The sequence below is a fragment of the Oncorhynchus masou genome, chromosome 31 (genome assembly GCF_036934945.1).
Source record: "Oncorhynchus masou masou isolate Uvic2021 chromosome 31, UVic_Omas_1.1, whole genome shotgun sequence".
In the NCBI taxonomy this organism is placed as follows: domain Eukaryota; kingdom Metazoa; phylum Chordata; class Actinopteri; order Salmoniformes; family Salmonidae; genus Oncorhynchus; species Oncorhynchus masou.
The window spans coordinates 80,988,869-81,016,064 of NC_088242.1; the positions used below are offsets into that span (position 1 = coordinate 80,988,869).

The 27,196-nt window shown below is 43.3% G+C and overlaps 1 protein-coding gene across 1 annotated transcript in view; it reads right to left on the reverse strand.

Moving 5' to 3' along the window:
* The window catches only part of LOC135524539 (protein kinase C-binding protein NELL2a-like), a 104,513-nt gene that overhangs the window by 37,942 nt on the left and 39,375 nt on the right, over positions 1 to 27,196 (reverse strand). The window contains exons 11-15 of the mRNA XM_064952158.1: positions 23,427 to 23,532; positions 22,903 to 23,031; positions 15,149 to 15,274; positions 5,295 to 5,417; positions 4,874 to 4,969 (exon numbers count right to left, since the gene is read on the reverse strand). Coding sequence (XP_064808230.1) covers positions 4,874 to 4,969; positions 5,295 to 5,417; positions 15,149 to 15,274; positions 22,903 to 23,031; positions 23,427 to 23,532 — 580 coding nt within the window. The remainder of the gene's footprint in view (positions 1 to 4,873; positions 4,970 to 5,294; positions 5,418 to 15,148; positions 15,275 to 22,902; positions 23,032 to 23,426; positions 23,533 to 27,196) is intronic.

The following is a 27,196-nucleotide window of genomic DNA, read 5'->3' on the forward strand; positions in this document are numbered from 1 at the left end:
GGGAAGTGGTCTGTCCGTGATAAAGAGTTGCTCTGCTTTCTTGACATCACAATCAACAAAACATTTCCTTCAGGCCTTAGTTTTAACACACCTGGACGACTGCCCAGTTAAATGGCCAAGTGCCAAAAAGAAGGACATAGGCAAATTACATTTGGCCCAGAACAGAGAAGTGTACACAGAGGGCTAATTTCAATAACATGCATGTCAATCTCTCCTAGCTCAAAGTAGAGAATTTCATCACTTGTTGTGTTTGTGAGAGGTATCAACGTGTTGAAAGCACTGAACTGTCTGTTCAAACAGCTAAAACACAGCTGAGACATACATTCCCCACAAGACTTGCCACCAGGAGTCTCTTCACAGTCCCCAAGTCCAGAACAGACTCTGGGAAACACAGTACTACATAGAGCCATGAGTACATGGAACACCTCACGGCACAAAGTGGACAGTGAAGAGACACACACGCACACATTTTATACTGTAAATTTGTAGTAATGGAGCAATGCCAATATGTATAATACCCAATTTGTAGTTTGATGTACTGTTTTATTTATGATGTAGACTATTGTTTTATTCCTGTTTGGACCCCAGAGAGAGTCTCTCCCTCTCTCTCTCTCTCGATCGCAAAACATCAGGGCCTGGACAGTCAGATCTTACATACAGTACAATATGAATACAGTATTTCCATTTTCACAGGAAAATTAACTATAATCCTGATCTGCTCCTCTTATTTATAACACTTCCTAATCCTATTTCAAATACGATTCTGGTGTCCTCTCCTGTATACATGCTTTGGCGTTAAGTGGATTTATGACAGAATACTGATCCTGGGGGTGTGTCTGGGGAATAGAGGAGTGTGTTAAAATACTCTGTACACATTAAATGAACATTAGCATGTACAGTAACAATACAACATGGTAGAGAACGAACAGTGAGTCACTTGGAAACAGGAGAAGTATGGAGACGTGAAGTAATAATCATTGTGATTAAAAAACCACTAGATCAACTGGGCCGCATATATATGAGAGAGAGAGAGAGACTTCATGGGGGCTGTTGAGGGAGGAAAAGCAATCACTGCAATACTATTCAAACACTCACTCCCTACTTCAGACTATGTAAGGAGACAGTTATGTGAATAGAAGAGAGAGCATTTCGCTACACTCACATTAAAATTTGCTAACCATGTGTATGTGTGGAAAAAAAATGATTTGACAAGATGTCTCCTCCAGCTACCGTCCGTCCGTCCGTCCGTCCGTCCGTCCTCCATGTTAATGAGGTCTGTAGTAACAAACTGTTTGTCTGCATCCGTCCACCCATCCACCCTCCTGGTCGATGTGTCAGAGTGACCCCTGGGCTCCGACTCTTCTGCTGTCTGGTTTGTAACAGAACTGTGCTGCATCCTCTCTGCTCTTTCTCTAGTCAGGCAACCACTCTCATTTAATAGAGCCTAAAAAAAGCCTAAAATATGAAGTTACCTGAGGATGTTGAAAGGTTCATCAAGCATGTTTAAGACCTTCCGGACCTTTCTTAAATGTAGAAAGGCGAGTATATAAATCTGAGCATGTAACTACTGTAATAGTACAAAAATAACGAGCCTTGAATAGTTACAAGCTTTTCAAAGCTTTCCACCAGGTTGTTCTCCATATTTCAAGCAGAGTTGTTTCGAAAGCACATCAATAACATCTAACACAAGCCCCTTTCTTTATCTTGGTCCTCGAAGAACAATTTTAGTGTAAAGATGAGTCAAACATAGGGAGTGAGAAAACACCAAGATCACTCTTGTTTTGGCTGCTTTCATTGTCTTATTGTAACCACAGATAACTGCCGCCAAGGGCAACAACGGGTTGCCATTAGCGACTGAAGGCACAGTGGGCTATCAGAGTGGAGGAAAAAAAACAATAAAGCATAACAAGCTTGGAATGGCTTTGAATATAAAGGGAGACGATAATGAGCTAAAAACAAAATAAATATGAAGTGTGTGTGTATCTTCGCTCTGTGTTTTAGGACCTCACTCTCAGGGGGGCGGGTTCTAAAAGCAGCACGGTGGGTTGGTTAGGGGAGTGGGCCTCTGAAAGTTTTTCCATGTTGGATCTCTCTCTCTCTCGCCTCATGGGGTTCCCAGTCGCGGCCGGCTGCGACACAGCCTGGGATTATGGACGCCCATGGACGTTAGTTTCTTCTCCTCAATGAGTCTGGATCTGAGTACCACCAGACTATTTCCAGAAGCCGATGGGTTTCATACGTGGGTAAAGAAGCGTTTAGAAAATGTGTCATTGGTGGGGCCCCCGAGTGGCGCGTAACTATAGACCCGGGTTTAATCCCAGGCTGTGTCGCAGCCGGCCGCAACTGGGAACCCCATGAGGCGGTGCACAATTGGCCCAGCATCATCCGGGTTAGGGGAGGGTTTGGCCGGCTGGGATGTCCTTGTCACATTGCACTTTAGCCACTCCTTGTGGTGGGCCAGGCGCATGCACGCCGACTTCGGTCGCCAGTTGTACGGTGTTTCCTCCGACACATTGCTGCGGCTTGGCAGTGTCGTTTGGCTCTCGACCTTTGCCTCCACCGAGTCCGTATGGGAGTTGCAGCGATGGGACAAGACTGTAACCACCAATTGGATACCACAAAAAAGGGTGTAAAAAAGAATGCGCCATTTGCTTTGATACTCTGATTGGTTAGAGATGATCCAATCGCTGATGTTTTGTGCAACATCCCTAATTTTGACGTCACCACAAATGACTTCAACTATGGCGTCTCAGACTGAAGTATGTAGTGTACTTAGAGCAGCGGAAGAATTCAGTTTGAGTCGTCAGGCAACTCCAGAGGTGGCTCCAGCTATTTGTTGAGGGCACAATGGGCACGTGAAGACAGGAGCTGTCACAAGCCTGACGGGGCTGGAGACAGAGTGGAAGGAGGAGAAGACTCTCAGAGGGGAAAGGAGGAGAAGACTCTCAGAGGGGAAAGGAGGAGAGAAACAGATGCAGAGGTAGTGACAAAAGCCTTGTCACCTGAGGCACCCTCTCTGGGAATCTGTTTGAGTGTGTGTGTGTGTGTGAATTAAAATCAACGTTGATGATTAACTGTTGGGAAGGAAGGAGCCCAAAATTAACAGAGGCCTGAGCTCCACATCATCATCATTACTGTTTTCCCTCATTTAGTGATTAGATTGACAAAGTTACTCTGCACCACAACTATTTGTTTGTCACTAATTAGGCTTTAAGCATTCTGTTCTAAACTGTCCTATTAAACAGAAAATACATTCTCACAATTCCATGTCCTCTGCTACTCACTATTGCTAGATCTACAGAACAGAAAATTCCAGATTCTACAGAGAAAACCTAGTGAAGGCAAAGCCCAGACTAGTGAAGGTAATTAAATGGTTGAGGGCTCTGGCCATATCTTTACTCGGGTACATGGTCATCAGAGCTGGTCTACTGCAGAGAGCAGGTGGAGTGATAAGAGATCGTGGTTATTATGCTCATAACACCAGCCAGCTTTCTAGCCTTCCCTTCAGCTGTCCTCAGCATCACAAAACAGGACAGAACAGCACCTTGAGAAAAGCAATTTGCTTTAAGACAGGCAGTAAAAGGTACGCCTCATAAAGGTCCTTTATGTGCAATCAATACCTGCACCAATGAGTAGGCAGCGGCTCAGCTCAGCAGATCTCGGTTTCTGTTCTGTCTGCCCTGTCTGGGAGCCTAAAGACAGTCTCAAACTGTAAGGGCCCTGTTTTTTTATTAGCTTTCCATGTTGCCTTGTCCTGACAGCTATTCTCTATGTACAATAGGCTGAGACCAAAGCATCTGTTGTATAGATCAGGGATAAGGAGTGTTAAGCTGCTACATGAGCAGCTACACGCTGTTTCAACCTCTCCCCATGATGCTTACATATACACCACCGCAGATGGAAATTTATACAAAAAACAGATCACAAAAGATAGACATCAATATAGGATGAGTTTGATGTATAGTGGTAAATCTACAGTATAATGCTTGATGCACTATAATGCACAGCGAATCAGTGTTTGTGTGCTATTGTCATTTGAAAGTGAGAAAGTTTAAAGCCCTGTAAAAGAAAATGCCATACTGAATAATATCTGGTGATATTAATAACAGATTACTATCTTATTAGTCACCACAGAACATAATACATAGGTAATGAAGGAGAATGAACAGGGGAAATGGGGAAACCATGTATTTATGGATAATGGTTCTGGAGAAACTGAAGACGGGTGCTTTTTGTGAATAGTTTCAAGTTTTAATGTCAGAAGTACAGTGAAATGCCTTTCTTGCAAGCTCCAAATACCTCAGCTGGGGTATAGTGAAAATACCACATGCCATTTGTACTGTCAGAGTAAATAAAGACAGTCACTAATACAGTCAGGGCCAGGTCAACACTTAAAATGGACAACAGTCTCATTTGATTGTCTCAGTCAAATGTATTCCAATTGAACACAAGACATTGGTTTTATTTTAAACAAGGATGCAGATGACTTAATGGGCTCTTTCTGGTATGTCTAGAGAATGAAATAAACTCTGGCACCAAAGCGATGATAACACTGAAAGTATCCTCTTAAGATTTCAGCAAGAGTGACTACTTCAGCAAGAGTGACTACTTTAACACTTATTTTTCTTAACTTCTTAAAGCATTGTTGGTTAAGGGCTTGTAAGTAAGCATTTCACTGCAAGGTCTACAGCTGTTGTATTCGGCGCATGTGACTAACATTTGGTTTGATTTGATTTAAAAAATCATATTTGATCCTTTGACATGCAAATCAAAGTAAACTCCACACTTCACCTCTTCCCTCATACGTTCTATTCTGTAGTCTTGATGCAGTGTTTAAATCAGAGGACTGCCGACTGGACAAAGGAAGTCTTACCTGTCTCACACCTCTTCCCTGTGAAGCCTAGCTGGCAGATGCAGTTATTAGGGGAGATGCAGGTTCCTCCATTCTGGCACAGGCCATCACACATCGCTAGAGGAAGAACACAGGTACCAAAGTCAGTATTCAACATTAATTTAGCTCGATTAACATTTTATTTAGGCCTAGAAAAAAAAGGGTTACAAAAAGGTTTCTTCAGCTGTCCCCATAGGAGAACCATTTTTGGTTCCAAGTAAAACCATTTTGGGTTCCATGTAGAACCCTCTGTAGAAGGAATTCTACCTGGAACCAAAAGTGTTCTATCTGGAACCAAAAAGGGTTCTCCTATGGGGACAGCTGACGAAACCTTTAAGGTACTAGAATGAAAAATGACCCTATCTGTACTGTATCTGTGTGGGTCTGGTCAGTAGGATCTCACCTTTGCAGATGGTACCATTGCCAGTGTATCCCGGCTTACAAGAGCAGCTGTGTCCCCCCACCGTATTGAAACAGAGGGCATTCTGGGCGCAGCTGTGTAGTCCGCTCACACACTCATCATGCTCTGGAACAGCAAAACAAACACAGATCAATCATCCCATAACCGCACCTTTAAGACCAGAACTAAACGTCACCTCACACAGGTCAATCATACCATAACAGCACCTTTAAGACCTGAACAAAACTTCACCTTACACAGGTCAATCACACCTTAGCCACAGGAAGCAGAGAGAGGCAGACACACACTATCATCAGTACCAAGCAGAACACCGGGAGATCTTTATCCCAGACACGCAGGAATAAATATATTCTGTGTGGACCGTTCCAGAGGGTTCAATTTTATTGGTCGCATACACATATTTAGCAAGGTTATTGTGGGTGTAGCGAACTACTACTTTGTGATAAGTATTTGCTTACTGTGTACACTTAAGGAAGTTTTTTACTAAACTTTTGGTGTTGCGTTGTGACCTTCCAAAAATGACTGGAAACTTCCTGTGTACCTTTTTATAGAAGCAAAACAAAACTTCAGTTATGACTCAGTATCTAGAATGACACAAAAAGTCAGGTCCCAAAGGACCCAAACCTGCCATTGGTTATCAAACTATCTAACTCATTTTGGCAGAGAGAATAATTCTAGTCCTATGGTGCATAACATTGTATTGCTCATCTCTGGATAACACTACCATTTGTGTTAGTGGATTTCTGGGCCATCCTAAGCCTGGCATCAAGTCCTCTTTGCTGTGCTCACACATGTTCATACACCAACCTACTAGCTCTCAGGAGTCTTACTACACAATAACAAAGTATAGTATTAATATATTGTGCTTTTCTCCTAATTAGTGGAAGTATTTTTTCTGTAGTTGTTGGACTTCTATTGTTTAATACAGCAAAAATCAAACGTCCCTCAAACTGAACATCTTACTATCTGAGAACAAGGATGTATCTGAATGAGAATTCCTTGCTACGGGAGAGACCTAAGCTACATCCATTTCATTGTAATCATCCCATCCATTACATTTCCTGAACAGTATCAGGCTCAAACAAATTGAAAGTGATGTGGCGTTGAGCTTCTCCTTTGAGGGTATGATGTCTATATGACAGAGTCAAGAACATGGAGGAACACCGGTCCTGCTGCTCTATCACACCTGCTGATGTCCTGCATTAAAACCTGCTCTGAGTCCCCACTGAGGCAGCATATATGATGTGTCCCAAATGGCACCCTTTTCCCTACAACGTGCACTAGTTTTGACCAGAACCCTATGGGACCTGGTCAAAAGTAGTGCACTTTATAGGGAACAGGGTGTCGTATGAGATGCAGATAGCATATAAAACCAACGGAAGAGGAGAGTAAAAACAGAGGAGATTTGCCCAAGGTCACATCTGTCTATGCCTGCCGGGGAGTTGTATGCCATCACTCTGAATCGACAGGATGGAGAAATTGGCAGACTAGGTGCGTGTGTGTGTGTGTGTCTGCAAAGAGGTTATCCTTTGTGTGTGTGTGTGTGTGTGTGTGTGTGTGTGTGTGTGTGTGTGTGTGCGCGTACAGTACATGTGTCTGCGTGCGTCCATCTGTGTATGTGTGTGCCTTTGCGTCCTGTGTAGGGGTTTTTCTTCTTGACGAGTGCTGCTCATGCTACAGACAGATAAACAATCAATTATGTACAGGCTGTCACTAGGGAGCCCTCTGTAGCGTGCTACAGCAGACTGACTGACTGGAGCCTCAGCCCAGCCTGGAGCCAACTCCGCCTTTGTCCAACAATTTGACCGACACACTGTAACTAAAACTGCATTAGGCCGTGGTAATACAGTCACTGTATCAGTTAATACAGTCACTGCATCTAGAACTACTTATAAACTCATGGAGAACGCACTGATCTTTATGCAAAATGGAGACATTCTGGGTCTTCACAGGCATATCATAATAACTGTTCTAAATGTGAAGGCTGTGTTGAAATAGCAGTGTCTGTTTTCCATCTTTGGGAGAGTATCAACGTCATAATAAGATGCAATATCTGAGATAAAGGGAGATATAATAGAGTGGGAAAAAAACATGAAAGGATGGGGAGGAGACGGGGGTCAAGGCCCACTGTTTTCCCATAATCCTCTATACATGCCAGGCCCTTTGACTTCACACAGTGGAAGTTATCCTTTCTAATCCCCACTGCCCCACCGCCGCCCTCCCTTCAAATACACCTCCGCCCTCCCTTCATATACACCTCCGCCTTCACTTCAAATCCACCTCCGCCCTCCCTTCAAATACACCTCCGCCCTCCCTTCAAATACACCTCCGCCCTCCCTTCATCACCACCTCCGCCCTCCCTTCATCACCACCTCTGCCCTCCCTTCATCACCACCTCCGCCCTCCCTTCATCACCACCTCCGCCCTCCCTTCAAATACACCTCTGCCCTCCCTTCATATACACCTCCGCCTTCACTTCAAATCCACCTCCGCCCTCCCTTCAAATACACCTCCGCCCTCCCTTCAAATACACCTCCGCCCTCCCTTCATCACCACCTCCGCCCTCCCTTCATCACCACCTCCGCCCTCCCTTCATCACCACCTCCGCCCTCCCTTCATCACCACCTCCGCCCTCCCTTTCACCTTCCCTCCCTCCTTTCCTACTACCTCTGAGACCAAGGTCGGATTGGTTATCATCGGATAAGAGCGGGGTCACACACCTCACATCTCAGGACAGCAGCCCTCTAATAAACATTCAAAGGCAACCCATCTCTAGGAGTGAGGAGCGGCAGGGTAGCCTAGTGGTTAGAGCGTTGGGCTAGTAACCGGAAGGTTGCAAGTTCAAATCCCCGAGCTGACAAGGTACAAATCTGTCATTCTGCCCCTGAACAGGCAGTTAACCCACTGTTCCTAGGCCATCATTGAAAATAAGAATTTGTTCTTAACTGACTTGCCTAGTTAAATAAAGGTAAAAAAAAGGAGCGCACTTTCCTTCAAGATCAAGGCTAAAATGATAGTCAGAGAGCAGGGGAAAGTTGGGTTGCTCCTTTCTGTCCTGACTCTATTTGACATTGACCAGCTGGGATGTTAAATAGTGACCCCTTTCACTGTGGGGTGTTTTATGTAAATACCATGTTCACTTGAACCCAGAACCTCATGATGTTACTATAGAAAATCTCTCAGGGGTAAGCCTTTTAATCCAGAATTACTGTTAGAATACACTTATTTAATTGAGTAACTCTATCTTAAATCACTATACGTACTAGTACAGATACATGCACTTATGAAAAAGCAATATAATTAGGCTACCTGTGCATTATTTCTGCTGAGGTTTGCAATCTAGTAATTGCTCGAATCCACGGAGAATAATAAAGATCCTCATGTTGAATGAGTTATTCTAATGGACATGGGAGATATTATATTTTGTGTTTTGTTGAGCTGGTGCTATATTTCCTATCTAAGCCATTTGGGGAATAGCCCATTCCCTCTGGACCCTGTTCAAACAGAAACAGATGTTTGATTGCTATTAATAATGAATAGAACCCCATGGCAAGCTTAGCACAGGGCCCCTATCGCTAACATATCACAGTGCAACAGGAATGGGCGAGATGGCATACTCTGGAAATAAACATTGAATCTTGTCGGAGGCAGTGCCTTGTGTATGTGCTCTAATAAGATTATGTCGGTTTGATTTGATTTAGCCACATATGGGTCCATCGGACAAGTTTTGAATTAAGTACAATTTAACCATAATTTATCTTTTTAATATCAGATAAGAGGTGGAGTGTGGCTCTATATGAGCGATTCTATATCATGCGCTGAGGCAATGATTGTGAATATACACTGATAGTCCAATAACTCAGAGAGAGATTACGACAGTAATTTGACTGTACTGTAGCAGGCAGAAAGTCATTACATCAGGCCCCCTGAATACGCCTCGGTTTAATCAGGATGCATAACAGAGGTGTGCATGGCTCTGACTTGAAGGCATTTTAATAAGATTCTATGTAAAATACAGAGACACAACTTAATCCACTGGGCTGCAGTATTAATCTTCATTGTAAAATCGGTGAAACTAATGGGTTGCAGGATAGGAGACAAATGAATAGGAGACTGCATCCGGCTCTAAGATGCATAGAAATATAACTGAGGGGAATGTGATTCAGGGTGTGTCTAAGGAGAACTAACACTAGAGAAAAAGACTGAGTACGCAAGGTGTGTCTTTTCTTCACTGAATAAATAAGAAAACAAAAAATGTGAGATGAGTGAGAATTCTCATGATTATTCCTTCTGAAACATTCCTAAAATACCTACTGACAGCCTCACCACCTTCCATTCCCATATCCTATTTTCTTTCCTGTTCCCATCAACAAGGGGAAACCCACCATGGGCATAGTTGTGGCAGTCAGGAAATGTAAAAATCTGCTGTGTTGTTGCATTGTCTTGGTGGGTCTTATAGACTCTTACTGCTTTAATTCAAACCCAGAAGCTCAGAGGGGAGGGAGGGAGGGGGAGGAAAGCAGCGTTGCAGCAGGCCCGAATCCTTTCTCTGGCTATGTCCTAAATGCACCATATTCCCTATATAGTGCACTACTTTTGGCCAGAGCCCTATGGGCCCTCCCTACGGGCCCTGGTCAAAAGTAGTGCACTATAAAGAGAATAGTGTGCCATTTGGGATGCAACCCCTCTTTCTGGCACATCTCAGCCAGGCAGGCTGCTCCTTTACTCTGCATTCTACCTCCTCTCCTCTCCTCAGTGCTGAGTTAGTTTGAATTAGTGGTAATTGCTTTTTTAATTACAGAAGAAGAGGAAATGTTTTGTGTCCCGATCAGAGACGACACACACAGGGATCTACTTAGCCTCATAACTCTCAATGTAATGCACTCACAGCGAACATGACGACCATGCTACATACTGTATCTATGGGTATACCATCGAGTCATCTTTACAACTGGAAGGAGACATGGGCTTGCTGTTCAGTAACAATATTAGTCATGATGTTAATTTAAATATTTGATTTCTTTCTTTATCTTTGTGATATTGTTTATTGTGAAGAGTAAGACTGATTAAAATGACTAATGGAACAATGGTTGTTCGTCAACAGTTTGTGGGTCATCAAGAAGTCAGGGCCATAATCAAATGATCGTCATTAAAGCCTGAGTGTAGTCACAAAGGTCTACTCAAGTTCAAGTAGTGTATTTGCTATTTATCTATTCAAGGTCTGCACCTACATATGACATCCACGGTAAAAACATGGACTATAGAAGAAATTGTAAGCTTTTTAGCTGCAGTATCATTCTCTTCTTATAACCACAAACTTTATTGATGCAAACTTAACTTAGTAAATCTTTCCCGAAGTCTGTTTCTTCAACTCACTACCTGAAACAATCTAAGGGAACACAACTCTGCCTCCCAAGTGGGTGAGCCTATACCTTCTAAGGGAACAAAACTCTGCCTCCCAAGTGGGTGAGCCTATACCTTCTAAGGGAACACAACTCTGCCTCCCAAATGGGTGAGCCTATACCTTCTAAGGGAACACAACTCTGCCTCCCAAATGGGTGAGCCTATACCTTCTAAGGGAACACAACTCTGCCTCCCAAGTGGGTGAGCCTATACCTTCTAAGGGAACACAACTCTGCCTCCCAAGTGGGTGAGCCTATACCTTCTAAGGGAACACAACTCTGCCTCCCAAGTGGGTGAGCCTATACCTTCTAGGGGAACACAACTCTGCCTCCCAAATGGGTGAGCCTATACCTTTTAAGGGAACACAACTCTGCCTCCCAAATGGGTGAGCCTATACCTTCTAAGGGAACACAACTCTGCCTCCCAAATGGGTGAGCCTATACCTTCTAAGGGAACACAACTCTGCCTCCCAAGTGGGTGAGCCTATACCTTCTAAGGGAACACAACTCTGCCTCCCAAGTGGGTGAGCCTATACCTTCTAAGGGAACACAACTCTGCCTCCCAAGTGGGTGAGCCTATACCTTCTAAGGGAACACAACTCTGCCTCCCAAATGGGTGAGCCTATACCTTCTAAGGGAACACAACTCTGCCTGCCAAATGGGTGAGCCTATACCTTCTAAGGGAACACAACTCTGCCTCCCAAATGGGTGAGCCTATACCTTCTAAGGGAACACAACTCTGCCTCCCAAATGGGTGAGCCTATACCTTCTAAGGGAACACAACTCTGCCTCCCAAGTGGGTGAGCCTATACCTTCTAAGGGAACACAACTCTGCCTCCCAAGTGGGTGAGCCTATACCTTCTAAGGGAACACAACTCTGCCTGCCAAGTGGGTGAGCCTATACCTTCTAAGGGAACACAACTCTAAGGGTAGCTCTACAGAAAAAGAGTGCTTGTGTCAGTAGTAACTGTGTCACCATGTGGCATTTCAATCTGGTGTGAGGAGAACTGGCTGACCTGAACATGGAGGGCTACAGTACTGCTGATAGAGAAACAGAACAGGGGAGAACAGAGAATAACAGAGGAGAAGAAAGACGAGGAATCTTGCTTGCAGTCTTTTTATATTGAACAAAAATATATATTAATTTTTTATTTTTTTAGTTGATTTATTTCACCTTTATTTAACCAGGTAGGCAAGTTGAGAACAAGTTCTCATTTACAATTGCTACCTGGCCAAGGTAAAGCAAAGCAGTTCGACACTCACAACAGAGTTACACATGGAGTAAAACAAACATACAGTCAATAATACAGTAGAAAAATAAGTCTATATACAATGTGAGCAAGTGAGGTGAGAGAAGGGAGGTAAAGGCAAAAAAAAGGCCATGGTGGAGAAGTAAATACAATATAGCAAGTAAAACACTGCAATGGTTGATTTGCAGTGGAAGAATATGCAGAGTAGAGATAGAAATAATGGGTGCAAAGGAGCAAAATAAATAAATACAGTAGGGAAAGAGGTAGTAGTTTCGGCTAAATTATAGATGGGCTATGTACAGGTGCAGTAATCTGTGAGCTGCTCTGACAGCTGGTGCTTAAAGCTAGTGAGGGAGATAAGTGTTTCCAGTTTCAGAGATTTTTGTAGTTCGTTCCAGTCATTGGCAGCAGAGAACTGGAAGGAGAGGCGGCCAAAGGAAGAATTGGTTTTGGGGGTGACCAGAGAGATATACCTGCTGGAGCGTGTGCTACAGGTGGGTGCTGCTATGGTGACCAGCGAGCTGAGATAAGGGGGGACTTTACCTAGCAGGGTCTTGTAGATGACCTGGAGCCAGTGGGTTTGGCGACGAGTATGAAGCGAGGGCCAGCCAACGAGAGCGTACAGGTCGCAGTGGTGGGTAGTATATGGGGCTTTGGTGACAAAACGGATGGCACTGTGATAGACTGCATCCCAATTTATTGAGTAGGGTATTGGAGGCTATTGGAGGCTATAAATATATTAAAAGTGTTGGTTCCATCTGTCATGAGCTGAAATAAAAGATCCCAGAAATGTTCCATACGCACAAAAAAAAAGTTTACATCCGTGTTGGTGAGCATTTCCCCTTTGCCAAGATAATCCATCCACTTGACAGGTATGGCATAGGTCATGCAGTTTTGTCACACAACACAATGCCACAGATGTCACAAGTTGAGGGAGCGTGCAATTGGCATGCTGTCTGCAGTAATGTCCACCAGAGATGAATTTAATGTTAATTTCTCTACCATAAGCCACCTCCAATGTCGTTTTAGAGAATTTGGCGTAGAGTATGTCCAACTGGCCTCACAACTGCAGACCACTTTCAACCACGCCAGCCCAGGACCTCCACATCCGGCTTCTTCACCTGCGGGATCATCTAAGACCAGCCACCTGGACCGCTGATGGAAATGAGGAGTATTTCTGTCTGTAAAAAAGCCCTTTTGTGGGGAAAAACTCATTCTGATTGGCTGGGCCTTGCTCCCCAATGGGTGGGCCTGGCTCCCAAGTAGGTGAGCCTATACCTTCCCAAGCCAACCCATGGCTGTGCCCTTGCCCAATCCTGTGACATCCATAGATTACGGCCTAATTTATTTATTTGAATTGACTGATTTCCTTACATGAACTGTAACTCAGTAAAATCGTGGAAATTGTTGCATGTTGTGTTTATATTGTTGTTCAGTATAGATTGACTTGGCTGCCTCTTCTCCCTCCCCACTCTGTCACATGCACGCCCTGCCTGCTCTAATTTGTTCAACTGATATAGCGCTTTCAAAGAATTCAAGATTCAAGATTCAAGTCACATGCGCCAAGTCACATGCTCCGAATACAACAGGTGTAGACCTTACAATGAAATGCTTACTTACGAGCCCCTAACCACCAATGCAGTTAAAAAAAATACAGATAAGAATAAGAGATAACAGTAAGCAAGTAATTAAATAGCAGCAGTGAAATAACAATAGCGAAACTATATACAGGGGGTACTGATACAGAGTCAATGTGCGGGTGCACTGGTTATTTGAGGTTGTATGTACAAGTTGGAAGTTTACAAACACTTAGGTTGGAGTCATTAAAACTAGTTTTTCTTGTTAACAAACTATAGTTTTGGCAAGTCGGTTAGGACATCTACTTTGTGCATGGTCTACCTTCAAACTCAGTGCCTCTTTGCTTGACATCATGGGAAAATCAAAAGAAATCAGCCAAGACCTCATAAAAAAATGTTTTGACCTCCACAAGTCTGGTTCATCCTAGGGAGCAATTTCCAAACCTTAAGGTACCACGTTCATCTGTACAAACAATAGTACGCAAGCAGCCGTCATATCGCTCAGGAAGGTGCACTTCACAAAATAGATGGCGTCATGAGGATGGAAAATTATATGGAAAATTATATGGATATTTGGATTATATGGATATATTAAGGCAACATCTCAAGACATCAGTCAAGAAGTTAAAGCCTGGTATAATTGGGCTATATGTTTAGATTTTTTTATTCATTCTAAGGCTGCATCATGTGACTAATGATGATTTGTTTTAAGTTGCATGGAAAGCATGAGCTCTGCTTTGTTTTTGTGGAGGCTGCACACCTTTTCTCTGTCTCTCATTCAAAATTTGACAAGCACTTGATAATCCCTTGAATTTGAGGTGGCATCCCCTTTGTGTGGCCGTAATGCCCTCTAAAAAAATGCAGGCCTTTTGCGGCCAGTGTCCGTTGTGCCCTTGGGCTGAATATAACAATTATAATTCCCTTCTCCCGGCTGCGTGCTCCGAAGCACCTCTCACTCACATGGCTCTCTCAGATATCTCAATTCTTATTATGCTACCAAATACTAAATTGAGTGTATGTAAACTTCTGACCCACTGGGAATGTGATGAAAGAAATAAAACTGTACATGGCTATGCAGTGTTTGAAGTGGTTTCATCATATGATGATATTTCTGGAAATGTTTTAAAAAGGCTCACAAGCATGAGTCACAATTGCGGGCACACACTGACACACACACAAACGCTGACACACACACTGAGCACAGCTAAGTTACCTTATTAAATAATATCCCTTCCAATAACTTCTGTTGAAAAGGCAAGTCTGCAGCTTTCAACGGGTTAGTCCGAAGTCATAAACATGAAACAAGTACAGTATGCTGCCCTACCAAGCAAAAAGGCAGTAACTGCTCATATCGTGGAACTAAGAAAAATGGCTTTTATTAACGTGGTTTCACAATAACTTTATGCAGTTACTGCTGACATGACCCCCATTTTCTCCAAGAAAAAATAGTGGAAGGACACTTGTCCACATTATTAAGCATGTATTTCACGTAGCAAAAATGACATGAACTCTTTTTCAAATGAGCAGTTACTGCCTTTTTGCTTGGTAGGGCAGTATGGGTCTCTCCTGTTAGCAGCTATAAGAGTCTGCCAGAAGAAAGGACTCACCTGTGCAGCAGTAGTCATCGATCCTGATGTAACCCGTGTGGCAGACACACATGAAGGAGCCGGGGGTGTTGACACACATGGTGTTCTCCCTGCAGTAGTGCTTCCCCTCTGCACACTCATCGATATCTGGGGAGAGGTGTAAAGACAGGACAGCTGGTCATGCATGGCCAACCCTAGGATCCTCTACTAAAGACAAGGGCCCCAGATTAGCTTTAAGACCTCATACAAAGCTAGGGAAGGAGGGAGAGCTCAAGTGTAGTTTTTCTTCATCAGTGGAGACCCTGAGGAGATGGAGGGGAACACTGGAGGCTGTGCGTCTAGGTCTTCCATGTACTCAAAGAACAACATCCTTTACTCATACTTTAGGTTAGGGATGGGCAACTTTGATGGGGGTGGGGGCCATCAAAAATCTTGAAGGGCGACAGTTGCTCGCAGGTCTGCATACCCACATGTGCGTACCTCTCCCCCACCACCACATTACAAGCAAAACATTTTAGCAGCCCACTTTTGACAGAAGATACATTTTTTACATTTTAGAGTTAATTTCGTGCCATGGGGCGAAGAGAAAATGTTGCTGTTTAAACAGCAAATTTCCTGCAATTCTACATATTTTCCAATAGGGTGGAGAGAAATGTTTGCAGGTTTTAATATGATATCTGAGTGAGATAGTCATGTAGTCAACTTCACAGAACTGTCTATATATTTTCTTTATGCGTAACGACTCACTACAAGGCAGTAGATTCAATCTTTTATAAATGTATTCCTAACCCCATTAGCTAATATAATAAATAATAATTAGGTGGTGCTTATATAGTCCTGTTTCACTGTATGTTTAAGTGGGTAACCTGTACAGGTGTGAGGTGTGAAATGGGTTTCCCCTGAGAGACCCTTGGAGAGTGGTCACAGCAACTCTTTGTGAAGTACACAAACAAAAGAAAACAGTCAAAAGGATTATACACAACATGCAGAATCTCAAAAAACTGTTGGGGTAAATAAAATGCTCATATTGTGATTCAACGCAGTGCAATGCAAACAGAGCTCAACCAACAACCAGCGATCTACTGTATACATTGAATTCGAAAAGTACTCAGACCCCTTCACTTTTTCCACATTCAACAAAGTACTGAGTAAATGGTCTGAATGATTATGTAAATGTGAAATTTGTTTTTGCTTTGTCATTGTAAGTTATTGTGTGTAGAAAATTGTTACATTACAGCCTCATTCTAAAATGTATAAAATATTGTTTCCCCCTCATCAATCTACACACAATAACCTATAATGATAAAGCAAAAGCAAAAACAAAAATCACATTTACATAATCATTCAGAACATTTACTCAGTACTTTGTTGAAGCACCTTCGGTGAACGGAGCAAGAGTATATAGATAGGCTATTCTGTTTGGAGAGTTTTTAGACATTTCTGTCTTTCAGACAATTCAGTAGGTGCCACTGCTTTCCGTATGAATTATATGTTTTTAAATGATTCTACATATTACAATAAAAAAATAGTTCCTCAATAGGTTTCTCTCTAGGCAGCACTCCACTTACTGTGATGCTACATGTTAATTGTCTATGTATTTGTGATGGAAAACGCTATGTTGGTGCTTTTCTATTTACCAATTTCTATGTTCTATGTTTGTGTTTCTCTATAAACCAATTTCTGTGTTCATGCAAGTGACTGATTTAACGAGTCCTCACACATAGAGCCTTGTTTAGAGATATCTCCGTTTTAAGGTCTCCGCTCAGAGAGAAGAAGCCTTGTGAGGTATTGGTCTGTCACATGCATGACCCAGTATTGGTCGGTCACATGAATGAAGCAAACAATGATTAATGAATTATGAAAGGGAAAAGGGGATACCTAGTCAGTTGTGCAACTGAATGCCTTCAACTGAAATGTGTCTTCAGCATTTAACCCAACCCCTCTGAATCAGAGAGGTGCGGGGGGCTGCCTTAATCGACATCCACGTCTTCGGCGCTCGGGGAACAGTGAATAAGCTAAATCATGCAAATATGACTTGTCAGTATAAAAGGGAACTAACGGGACTGCCCCGTTCGAGCTTCTGACAGACGTTCACTATAGGGAATTAACTTTGTTGGAACCTCTCAAGCATGCTGACAATAAACAATGATTCATTTAAGATTGACTTTGAGTGTCTCTGTGTAAGAATTTCCACAATATATTGCTTAGGTCGAAGGAGGCAGAGCATGGTATATTAGGAGGGAGAATAAATGCAACTCAATTTCCTTCATTCAGCAGAGTCTGCAGCTGTAATTGATAGAGGAAAAATAGCTGTCTCCTTTATGTTAAAATCCCAAGAGTCTCCGATTATTTTCAAGCTACATGTTATAATCACTCTACGCAAACAGGCCTCTCAGTAAAACAACTAGGAAGCCATTAGTATCTCTTCAGAACAATTGCCTAAACATTGGTGGGGAGATTATGCGCTTTGTTGATTGTGTTTTAATGGGCGAGAGACAATGCTCAACATCTTTTCATCTATTTCAAAAACCAGTCAATGAGTAATCTTTAAAAAGACCAAAACAAACATGGAAAAGCATCAAACTGTTTTGGAAAGCGAAACAATTAACACAATGGAGTGAAAAGAAGCACATTAGGATGCAACAACAATTCTGTCTCAATTCTGTTTAAAAAGCAGTACAGTCATTGTCTCTTTTCAAGGCAACAACCAGAAGTGATAAATCATAGCGAGAATGAAGTGAGAGGAATCATACCGCTACAGTACCTGAGTTTAGAATAATGGACTGGTATGAATGAACTCCGCAGACACTGAGGAATGCAGTGTGTGTGTGTGTGTGTGTGTGTGTGTGTGTGTGTGTGTGTGTGTGTGTGTGTGTGTGTGTGTGTGTGTGTGTGTGTGTGTGTGTGCACATGCGTGCGTGTGTGTCATGACAAGCTACTGTATATGAATGCTAATGTATTTTACGGAATAAACTCCTTGCTATGCTATCAAGCATGTAAGGAAATGATGGGGGATTTGTCTGAGGGAGTGAGTGGGCTTACGCTCCTTCACGACACTCATTAATCTTAAGGAATCTTGCCTCTTTGAATGAATCACCATCATCTATCAACCTTCTCTCTGAATAACAGGTGCTAGTAGTTGTAGCTGTCTCTAATGCTGCCTGACAAACACAGGGGAAGTGTCTCTGGTGATGAAGGATACAGTAGGAGTGCGGTTGCTGTCATATGCTGTTGCTATTTACAGACTGGCCTGGTTTCAGCACCACAGGGTGTTTGTCAGCAGTCTTGGCGTTTGCACGCTGTGTGGGTCAGGCTCATCCCAGCAGTGATTGCGTTGGGGAGTGAGCTGTGCCCCTCAGTCAACACCAATTAGCCTCCCTCCACCTTGTGACATTAAAACACGCTGGAAAACACACCGGCCAGGTCACAATGCACTGGATGGTACACAACCGCTATCCTTCTGTACACACACAGTCCCTCTGAATGGTAATAACACACTAGATAAATCTCGTGAGGTTTGCAATGTGCAAATGCCGATAGTTGACTAAATTACTGTGTACTTCAAAATAGAGACGCATTTCAAATTGTCCTTTTGAGGTATAAAAAGAAAAGTGATACTACAGTAATTTTCAGAGACCCAGAAAATAATGATTTCCGTATGAGAAAAACCTACACGATCTGCCCCTTGTCTTTTCTCCTGTGGTAAGAATACTAATAATGAGACTAGCTTCAACCTTTAGAGCGCTTTACTGATGCCTCAATTTAGAGCCAATCACACAGTCCATCACATAGCCACAGCAGCTTGGCTCTTACTCTAACATTGATGTTTAATACACCCCAACACATGAAGCTGTGTTGGAAAATACAAATCAAAATAGGTCATATGCGCCAAATTTCACTTTACCTTGAAATGCTTACTTACGAGCCCATTCCCAACAATGCAGAGTTGAAAAATATTTGCAAAATAAAAAAATGTCATAAAAGGAAAAAGCAACAATAAAATAGCAATGCCATACAAGGAGTACTGGTAACGAGTCAATGTGCAGGGGTACGAGGTAGTTGAGGTAATATGTACATGTAAGTAAGGGTAAAAGTGGCTAGGCAAACAGGATAGATAAACTGAGTAGCAGCAACATATGTGAAGAGTGTGAAGGAGTGTGAAAGTGTGTCTATGTGCGAGTGAGTGTGTGTGGCGTCAAAATGCATGTGTGTGTGTGTGAATGTGTTTGTGGGCATATGTAGTGTGTGTGTATGTATGTGTGTGTTGGAGGTTCAGTGTAGTATGTGTGAGTGTGTGGGTAGAGTCTACAGTGTTCATACAGCCAGTGCAAACAAAATAAATAAATAAATAAATAATAATAATAAAAAGGGGTCAATGTCAATAGTCTGGGTGGCAAATTTGATTAACTGTTCAGCAGTCTTATGGCTTGGGGGTAAAAGCTGTTCAGGATCCTTCTTAATGGGTCCCTTCGCCTTCTGAGGGACTGAGAATGCATCCCAAATGGTACCCTATTCCCTATGTAGTGCACTACTTTGAACAGGTACCATAGGGCTCTGGTCAAAAAGTAGTGCACTATATAGGGAACACAGTGCCATTTGGGACACATCCTTAGATATGGGTTCTGGTGCTTTTCTGTCAGAGAGAACAGCACTTTATCTCACAGAGCAGAGAGAGGAGTGTATCTCCCCCTTTGTCTCTGCTACCATTGCTTCTATGAAACATTTACACAGGAGTGATCTCATATGCTATTTTCAGCACATCAGTGACCTAGGACTGTTTTAAAGAGCTAACGTTAGTGTCTGTCTTATCCTCCAGACAGAGATATACCTAGTCCTATCTGACTCCTGCCTGATGGGTGTAGGGAACTGTATTGGGGTATTTTGTATGTACTTTATGTATTGTGTACTGTATGTACATTGTGTGCAGCAAGACTGTCTATCAGAGTCCATCTCATCTCTTCTGCGATCTGATAATGAAGCTAACAAACATTTGGAACCTGCCAATTTCAATGTCTGTGTGCATCTGTCTACTGACATATACCAACCCTCAACAGCAAAATGGCATAACTACCTTTGTCCAGACTATTATCTAACAACATTCTCTCATACACTCACTCAAAACAACTACAGTGTAAGTTTACGGGTCCACTTATTTTAGCAGGGCACATTACTCAAAATCTAAGTGACTTCCAGAAGCACCCCCAAAAATACATGTATTTTGTGAGAGTTACTATAGTCAATTTGGTTCCTATGCAATTTCAGATGCAAATGCAGTTTTCAGATCACACCCCTATCCAATTTCATACAGAGACCTGGGTCACTCTCGAGGTGAGTGGGCCGGTCCATGCATCAATATCTAGGTCTATGAATGTAAGAGTGATTACATTCTTCCAGCCGCATCCCTCAGCTTTTACCGAAACAGTGGCGGGGAATCGCTTTGTTGTCGTTTTAACTGCCGATTGCCCCTTTGATGGAATGGCTGTTCTGAGTCAATCAGTGAACAATTGAATACAGTCATGAATATGGTCAATTTCCAAACATACCACAACACCAAGATAAAGCAAAATAAAAAACACACAAAAAAATAATATGGCTCAATTCTAAATTGAAATATACACACCTAATTTGAACCTTCACGTTCATAACACAATAGGTGTGCAAAATCATTGGACACGTCTTCCTCACAGATTTTGCAAAGCGGAGGGAGGTCACAATCTATTTCAGTGCGTGGAGGTGGTGCCGTGTGGCAAGAGCTTAACCTGAAGCCCAGAGACCATACACTCCATTAATTTGAGACCGGGGGCTGATGTCATCTTCAATTATGCAGATTCCCAGAGATGCAGAGAATATGACCAACTGGTCATATTCAGCATATTAAAACCGACTGACATGAGGTCAGGAATAACTGTTCTCTTTCTCACACACATGCCTTTCCCTCCTTGGTTATCTCTGTCAGCGCCAACGAACTTGTAGCCAAAGACATCCCACTGATCTTGGTGAAGGTGACAGAAGAGAGAAGTTGGAGGGAATTTTTCAGCTTGCTAAAAGTAGGGCATGCATGCACACAGGCACGGAGTGAAGCAGTGAGGAAGAAAGTGATATGGAGCCAACATTTAATGGCTTATTTGCACTAGTCATCAACGTCATGTTTCGATTTAGCTCCCGGAATCCCACATGTATTAATATGAGTTGGGGTAAACACTGTAGATGTTATAGCATGACATCACTGCAGATGAAGCAGTCATCTCGTCTTTGATCATCCCAGGAAGATTCTGTATAGTAAGAAGCATACATGTACTGTATGTGGGAAGTTCCACAGAGGGAGGAGGAGGGGCGAAGACATCTATATTCACAGTGTATGTTATATAGCATTTACGAGCATGTATTTTAGCAGGCAACCCATGTGAAATTATAATGCCCTTGATGTATTAACACTTTTTTTGCAATCTTCAAAAGTGGAGGGCCAAATCACCTCGCCTTGTGCACAGGGGCATTGTCATGCTGAAACAGGAAAGGGAATTCCCAAAACTGTTGCCAAATGTTGGAAGTACAGAATTGTCTAGAATTTCTCTTCACTAGAACTAAGGCGCCTAGCCGGGACCATGAATAACCAGACCATTATTCCTCATCCACCAAACCTTACAGTTTGCACTATGCATTGGGGCAGGTAGCGTTCTCCAGTCATCTGCCAAACCCAGATTTGTCCTTTGTACTGCCAGATGGTGAAGCGTGATTCATCACTCCAGAGAACACGTTTCCACTACTTTAGAATCCAATGGCGGTGAGCTTTACACCACTCCAGCCGACGCTTGGCATTATGATCTTAGGCTTGTGTGCGGCTGCTCAGCCATGGAAACCCATTTCATGGAGCCTCCAACTAACAGTTCTTGAGCTGACGTTGCTTCCAGAGGCAGTTTGGAACTCGGTGTTGCAACAGAGGACAGACAATTTATACGTGCTACAGCACTCGGTGGTCCCATTCTGTGAGCTGGTGTGGCCTACCACTTCACGGCTGAGCAGTTGTTGTTCCTAGATGTTTCCACTTCACAATAACAGCACTTACAGCTGATCGGGGCAGCTCTAACAGGGCAGATATTTGACGAACTGACTTGTTGGAAAGGTGGCATCCTATGACGGTGCCAAGTTGAAAGTCACTGAGGTCTTCAGTACAGGCTATTCTACTGTCAATGTTTGTCTATGGAGATTGCATGGCTGTGTGCTCGATTTTATACACCTGTTAGCAACGGTTGTGGCTGAAATAGCCGAATACACTCATTTGAATGGGTGTCCATATACTTTTGTATATATAGAGTAACACTACTTACATGACAGCACTACTTATGAGCATCTCTGCTCATATAATATCACTGATGCATTCTTGACAGTGATACAATAAACAAAGCTAGGGAGCATTCTGTATTTTCATACCAATGGACAGTAGAGACTGACCACAAGCAGACAAAGGGACAAGAGTGGTGTGAGAATGTCAGTGAAAGTAAGTCCTTGGATCGGACACTGTACGTATGTCTAATACCTCCACACAAATCCCAGCAGACAGTCTGTTTAACAGTATGTCATCTCTCAAAGTGTTGAAAATGTAGTTATGTTGCAAAATAAGAATTATGCTGTTACAAGTACCTCACAGTTCAACCAAAGTGCACAAAAGGAAAAGCAAACTGGATCTACAAAATAAATTAACCTGTAGGAAAACAGTAGATCAATGGAAGGTGTTTGTTATCAATTCTATTATTATTTTATTAGAATCCTTTATGTACCTTCACAGTATGCGTTGTCATCTCGGAGCGGGCGGAAGCCGTCCTTGCAGCTGCAGCAGGCCCCAGCCTCCAGGTTGATACAGTCAGAGTGCTCCACACAGCCGTGGCCCTCCGCACAGAAGTCGTGACCTAGGGCACAGAGGTTACTATAGATAGAGGACTCATGGATGTAAGCCGTTTTAGCATGGACATTGCTTTAAAATGGTGGAAGCTATCAATGGCAATCAACTGCGTGGGGATTCTTATGACTTGGGAGCAATCAGCCAATGAAGAATAAGAAAATTGACTACTTTAAAATGGAGATAGCATCTTTTACAGCATGGGCAGCGCCATTGAGGCTATAACAATACAGATACAAGGATTAATCCTCTATCCATCTCTATGGAGGTTACACACAGGTCACTCCTCTCAGATTGGGTCTAACAGTCCAGGTGGGTTTCTTGCAATGGTTCCAATCATGATTTGCAGATTATTTTAAGTTTTACATCTGTAGAATATAGGTAGGTGAATGTATTTTCCAATACCTCTGCAGACTTTGCAGCACCTGTTGGTGAGGGTGACCTGCTCGGACTCTGGACAGTTAAGTTCAGGACAGGGGCTAGTCATGACGACCCGATGCATGGTCCTCTCCTAGTAACAGGGAACCAATGAGAAACAATATGAGACACAACCCAGTGGAGGGTTAGATTAGCTCAGCTGCTAGTTTCCCACAGATTTAATAAGGCTTGAATTTAATTAGAGGCAATTAGCCATCCATTGTGTGCCTCCTTCCTCACTGTGCACATCTTCCCAACTAAAGTGACATAATGGGTCAATAGCAGTAAGGTCTACATATTTCAGGTTAGTGTTTAGCGATGTAGTAAACTCTGCACGTCGATTCTCTTACCTATAGATGGATTGGCTGACAACGTCACAAAAATTATGCACTCGCATCGATGAGGTAGAAGGCAGTGTGACGTTATGATTCTGAATGGTCAGATAGCTAGAAACAATGACAAGATGCTGTCATGTGGAGAATTGGAGGTGTATCGTTTCAGCTCGTTGTAGCTATGCTAATAAGGCAAAAAATTCCCTAGCTAGCTAACTAACAACTGTAACTATGCATTTGAGCAACAACAAGTGCTCATTGTGCAAAATTATTTATGTTTTTAATCAACATTTGGAGAGGAAATATAGCTCATAAGCCAAACCTTTCTGTTTTGCTCCATAGTTGTGCACGAGTCGGTTTTGATGCTAAACAACCAACCTGTCTTTGAAGATTCATGATGAGTATGAGCATGAGCATGATATCCAATTGAACAGAGCTCATTGGATAGGATATGAAACCAATGTATTTGTCCCCAATTGTATGATTATACAGTAACGTTATAAGGGGGCTCCCTCTCCCACCATCAAATGAAATCAAATTTTATTTGTCACATACACATGGTTAGCAGATGTTAATGCGAGTGTAGCGAAATGCTTGTGCTTCCAGTTCCGACAATGCAGTAATAACCAACAAGTAATCTAACTAACAATTCCAAAACTAATATCTTATACACAGTGTAAGGGGATAAAGAATATGTACATAAAGATATGAATGAGTGATGGTGCAGAGCAGCATAGGCAAGATACAGTAGATGATATCGAGTACAGTATATACACATAAGATGAGTATGTAAACAAAGTGGCTAGTGATACATGTATTACATAAGGATGCAGTAGATGATAGAGTACAGTATGTACGTATACATATGAGATGAATAATGTAGGGTATGTAAACATTATATTAGGCTAGCATTGTTTAAAGTGGCTAGTGATATATTTTACATCCTTTCCTATCAATTCCCATTATTGAAGTGGCTGGAGTTGAGTCAGTGTGTTGGCAGCAGCCACTCAATGTTAGTGGTGGCTGTTTAACAGTCTGATGGCCTTGAGATAGAAGCTGTTTTTCAGTCTCTCGGTCCCAGCTTTGATGCACCTGTACTGACCTCGCCTTCTGGATGATAGCGTGGTGAACAGGCAGTGGCTCGGGTGGGTGTTGTCCTTAATGATCTTTATGGCCTTCCTGTAACATCGGGTGGTGTAGGTGTCCTGGAGGGCAGGTAGTTTGCCCCCGGTAATACGTTGTGCAGACCTCACTACCCTCTGGAGAGCCTTACGGTTGTGGGCGGAGCAGTTGCCGTACCAGGCGGTGATACAGCCCGCCAGGATGCTCTCGATTGTGCATCTGTAGAAGTTTGTGAGTGTTTTTGGTGACAAGCCAAATTTCTTCAGCCTCTTGAGGTTGAAGAGGCTCTGCTGCGCCTTATTCACGATGCTGTCTGTGTGAGTGGACCAATTTAGTTTGTCTGTGATGTGTATGCCGAGGAACTTAAAACTTACTACCCTCTCCACTACTGTTGTTTCCTGAAGTCCACAATCATCTCCTTAGTTTTGTTGACGTTGAGTGTGAGGTTATTGTCCTGACACCACACTCCGAGGGCCCTTACCTCCTCCCTGTAGGCCGTCTCGTCGTTGTTGGTAATCAAGCCTACCACTGTTGTGTCGTCTGCAAACTTGATGATTGAGTTGGAGGCGTGCGTTGCCGCGCAGTCGTGGGTGAACAGGGAGTACAGGAGAGGGCTCAGAACGCACCCTTGTGGGGCCCCAGTGTTGAGGATCACCGGGGTGGAGATGTTGTTGCCTACCCTCACCACCTGGGGGCGGCCCGTCAGGAAGTCCAGTTCCCCAGTTGCACAGGGCGGGGTCGAGACCCAGGGTCTCGAGCTTGATGACGAGCTTGGAGGGTACTATGGTGTTAAATGCCGAGCTGTAGTCGATGAACAGCATTCTCACATAGGTATTCCTCTTGTCCAGATGGGTTAGGGCAGTGTGCAGTGTGGTTGAGATTGCGTCGTCTGTGGACCTATTTGGGCGGTAAGCAAATTGGAGTGGGTCTAGGGTGTCAGGTAGGGTGGAGGTGATATGGTCCTTGACTAGTCTCTCAAAGCACTTCATGATGACGGAAGTGAGTGCTACGGGGCGGTAGTCGTTTAGCTCAGTTACCTTAGCTTTCTTGGGAACAGGAACAATGGTGGCCCTCTTGAAGCATTTGGGAACAGCAGACTGGTATAGGGATTGATTGAATATGTCCGTAAACACACCAGCCAGCTGGTCTGCGCATGCTCTGAGGGCGCTGCTGGGGATGCCGTCTGGGCCTGCAGCCTTGCGAGGGTTAACACGTTTAAATGTTTTACTCACCTCGGCTGCAGTGAAGGAGAGACCACATGTTTCCGTTGCAGGCCGTGTCAGTGGCACTGTATTGTCCTCAAAGCGGGCAAAAAAGTTATTTAGTCTGCCTGGGAGCAAGACATCCTGGTCCATGACTGGGCTGGATTTCTTCTTGTAGTCCGTGATTGACTGTAGACCCTGCCACATACCTCGTGTCTGAGCCGTTGAATTGAGATTCTACTTTGTCTCTATACTGCCGCTTAGCTTGTTTGATAGCCTTACGGAGGGAATAGCTGCACTGTTTATATTCGGTCATGTTACCAGTCACCTTGCTCTGATTAAAAGCAGTGGTTCGCGCTTTCAGTTTCACGCGAATGCTGCCATCAATCCACGGTTTCTGGTTAGGGAATGTTTTAATCGTTGCTATGGGAACGACATTTTCAACGCACGTTCTAATGAACTCGCACACCGAATCAGCGTATTCGTCAATGTTGTTGCCTGACGCAATACGAAGCATGTCCCAGTCCATGTGATGGAAGCAGTCTTGGAGTGTGGAATCAGCTTGGTCGGACCAGCGTTGGACAGACCTCAGCGTGGGAGCTTCTTGTTTTAGTTTTTGTCTGTAGGCAGGGATCAGCAAAATGGAGTCATGGTCAGCTTTTCCGAAAGGGGGGCGGGGCAGGCCCTTATATGCGTCGCGGAAGTTAGAATAACAGTGATCCAAGGTTTTGCCCGCCCTGGTGGCGCAATCGATATGCTGATACACATAGGGAGTCTTGTTTTCAGATTAGCCTTGTTAAAATCCCCAGCAACAATGAATGCAGCCTCAGGATGTGTGGATTCCAGTTTGCAAAGAGTCAAATAAAGTTCGTTCAGAGCCATCGATGTGTCTGCTTGGGGGGGAATATATACGGCTGTGATTATAATCGAAGAGAATTCTCTTGGTAGATAATGCGGTCTACATTTGATTGTGAGGAATTCTAAATCAGGTGAACAGAAGGATTTGAGTTCCTGTATGTTTCTGTGATCACACCACGTCTCGTTAGCCATAAGGCATACGCCCCCACCACTCTTCTTACCAGAAAGGTGTTTGTTTCTGTCG